We start from the raw sequence: 3,141 nt of genomic DNA, 5'->3' as shown, positions 1-3,141 counted from the left end.
CTTGTCATAAGTGCAAAGAAGCAGAACGAATATTTCGGCTCTCCCGTGTGCATGCATATGTATGGATGTAAAATATGCATATGTACATGTATGTACATGTGTATTTTCAGTATGGGATCGCCAAAAGCAAACGTGTGTGCGATGGAGAGAGTGTTGCGTTGCTTAGATAAGAGAAGGGTCAAAGTCCAAGTACAAAGCAGCCATATATACAGTAAATCTTCAACGAAAGTATTTATTTCCCTGAACTAAATTCCCTCTCAACAGGGATGACTAAATGACTTCAATTGATTTACAAATTATTATCTTGCTTGCAAAAATGCAACAAGTTCTGACCACCAAAAACTTACTCCAGTTATCAAACATTCAGGCAAACACAATTAGCCGTAGGCACTTTGATGAGTAATTAATTAATTGCATTTAAAAGCCATTCAGTTGGCAATTTGTAAGCCAATTAGTTGTGTGTTGGCCCAACAGGGAGGTGTAAACTCGATGTTTATTTATAAAACCAAATTATGCGCGACCAAAACAAAAGAAAAAACTTAAAAAAAGAAGTGTGTGTGGGGGCCGAGACAGCCCAAACAGGGAGTACAGTAATTATTTATGCAATTTCAATTCCGGTCGGCTTGCCCAGAATAATAATTACAGACAGACAGTTGACACAGGGACTACAACTAATTGAGACTACAAATAAATCGATTTTTGATTGGACTTTTGCTGCACACGTCGATACACGATGAAGCCGCACAGCAGCCCGGCCACGCCTCCGCCCAGATGCGCCTCCAAGCTGATGCGCGGATTGCGATTGTGATGCTGGCGAAAGTGAAACGCCGTGAAGCCCACGTCGCTGAGGAACAATATCAGCAGCGCGGCAATGCGGGCAAAACGATGCGACAACTGGTGGAAGTTCTATGTAAAACAACAAAATGCAAAAACTGATTAAAGAAACAATAAATAAATGTAGTTTTCCAGTTGACTGACCAGCACCAGGTGTGGCACATGACTGAAGAGCATGGCATAGACGCCAGCGGATGCGCCCAAGAGTAGCAGATGAGGCTGCAGCCAGGCATTGGCCAAGGCACCAGCCAGGCCGCCTGCAAAATAGACCACGGCCAGGCGACAGTGACCCTGCTCCAGTTCGAGGCAGACACCAATGAAGCACTGCAAAAAGTATTTTTCTTATTCAACTGTTGAAAGTGGAGCTGCGAAATGCTCACCTGCAGACAAATGTTGAGCGTCAAGTGCCAGGCATCGGCGTGGAGCAGCATGTAGCTGATGAGGCGCCAATACTCATGACTCCATTCCGGCTTGTAGATCAGTCTTCTGTGCATGCACTCGTTGGCAATCAGATGCAGAGATAGCTGCAAGAAAAAAAAAGAGATTAAATGACAAAGGGGAAAGAACTTAAAGATTTGCACAAGCTCTGTATCTAATGCATAATCAGAGCAAGCAAAAGGAACCCAAAAGATCTATTCAAACTGCAATCTCTACAACCAATGCCCCATTTAGCAGCCCCAACTTTGTCGATCAGTGTCATGGCAACAACTGCCGACAAGCGCCGTCACTTTCGCTCCAGCAGCCAAGTGTTAAGATGCCGCACAATGTGCGCCGCATGACTTGACAGCACAAACAGCGGTGCAACACGCCAAATATGACAAATGCGAGTTGCAACATTCAATCGATGACTGAAATGGCAATATACTGTAGCAAAAATCGGGGCACAACAAAGTGTTCGTATTGTGCAACCAGCCACATGGAGTTGTGGGTTGGCTTGGCTTGGGCTGTCGCCCAACAATCTCTGCATTGCAGCGCGTACTCAGCGATGTCATCTGGAGTGTGACTACAATAAGGGTATCGATTAATGAGAGTGTCTGTTTGCCAAATGGGTCACACTTGTGGGACTTTGGGTGGTGCAACAGTTTGCAAGTGAGTAATTTGATGCAAAGCTGCAAGACCAAACAGAGCAAACAGAGTGGGAAATGAAGGGAATATTTATAAATAGTTTAAAGAAGCAACAACAGGAAACAAACTGACCAGAGTTGGAGTTCTTTTAGCTAATTTAATTCCTGAATAACGAAAAACAAAAGCAGCAAGCCAGACTGCAGCTGGCACAATAGTTCTGCAAAGTTTACTCTTTCATTTTTTGATTTAAATAAACCTTCAATCAAGCAAAACTTATGAACTTCTTTGTGGCACACATTAAGAATCAAATTTATTTTATTTACCCAAATGCTTCCACCCAACAAACCGCAAACAAAACCAAACCAAACCAAGAAATTTTTCCACAGAAGTGAAAATTCCAACGAATTTATGGCCGCACACACACAAAACAAAAGCAAACAATTTGTTTTGTTTAAATTAAATCGCATAAACGCCGAGTATATATGGAGATTATAAGCACAGATTTTTTTTGTGGAATTATTTAGCACAGAAATGCTGCTTGGGGCTTATCAGCTGTAAACATTTTGCGGGCAAAACAAAAATAAACAATTTAATTATTTTTGGAATTTAAAAATTGTCAACATATCAGTGCGCAAAAAATTGATTTGATGAATTACACAATCCAATCAAATAGAAACAAAGATACAATGGGGGGTGCGAGATAAAGTAGAGCAGCAGCTGCAACAGATCAAAATCGAAATCGAAATCGAACCTGCATAAAGCACATCAGCAATATGAACCAGGGCACACGCCATAGACGCTGTCGCTTCAGCCGGGATGCATCGCAGCGCTTTGTCCGGTCATCAATGAAAATCTTTTGCAGCGCTGCACGCGGTGGGGTGGGACTCGTTGTGTCCGCCGATGTATCTGTCAGCAACAGTAGCCCGACATCCTTGTTATCCTTGCTATTGTTTTCAACGTTATTGTCGCCCCGAGGCGGCATTTGACAACCGCTGCGCCGAACGCTTAATGTGCGACTAGAGGCAGATACGCACACCTCAAAGCTACTACAAAGGTGCTGGGTTTATTCTTCCATTCGAACATCAATGCGATACGATCGGCCACGATTGGCAGTCGGCAGTCTGACGGCCTGCCTTCACTCATGGGCAAGCAGAAAGCGAGGCATACTTTTGGCAAGTGGGGAACAATTTTGTGCTCTTAATGTTTGGTTTGTGTCTTGGGTGAGTGGTCCCTCGCTTTAAA

The 3,141-nt window shown here is 43.4% G+C and overlaps 1 protein-coding gene across 1 annotated transcript; it reads right to left on the bottom strand.

Moving 5' to 3' along the window:
* Positions 1–506: 506 nt before the first annotated feature.
* On the bottom strand, positions 507–2,923 carry LOC117581823 (protein rhomboid). The gene is made up of 4 exons (XM_034269267.1): positions 2,651–2,923; positions 1,215–1,358; positions 979–1,158; positions 507–906 (listed from the first exon to the last, which is right to left on the bottom strand). Exons 1-4 carry the CDS (start codon positions 2,879–2,881, stop codon positions 682–684), a joined length of 780 nt encoding a protein of 259 aa, XP_034125158.1. The 5' UTR covers positions 2,882–2,923; the 3' UTR covers positions 507–681.
* Between the last annotated feature and the right edge of the window lie 218 nt (positions 2,924–3,141).

Source organism: Drosophila guanche, unplaced genomic scaffold (genome assembly GCF_900245975.1).
Source record: "Drosophila guanche unplaced genomic scaffold, DGUA_6, whole genome shotgun sequence".
Lineage (NCBI taxonomy): Eukaryota > Metazoa > Arthropoda > Insecta > Diptera > Drosophilidae > Drosophila > Drosophila guanche.
The sequence above is the reverse complement of the archived record's forward strand: the minus strand, read 5'-3'. Positions and strand labels throughout refer to the sequence as shown.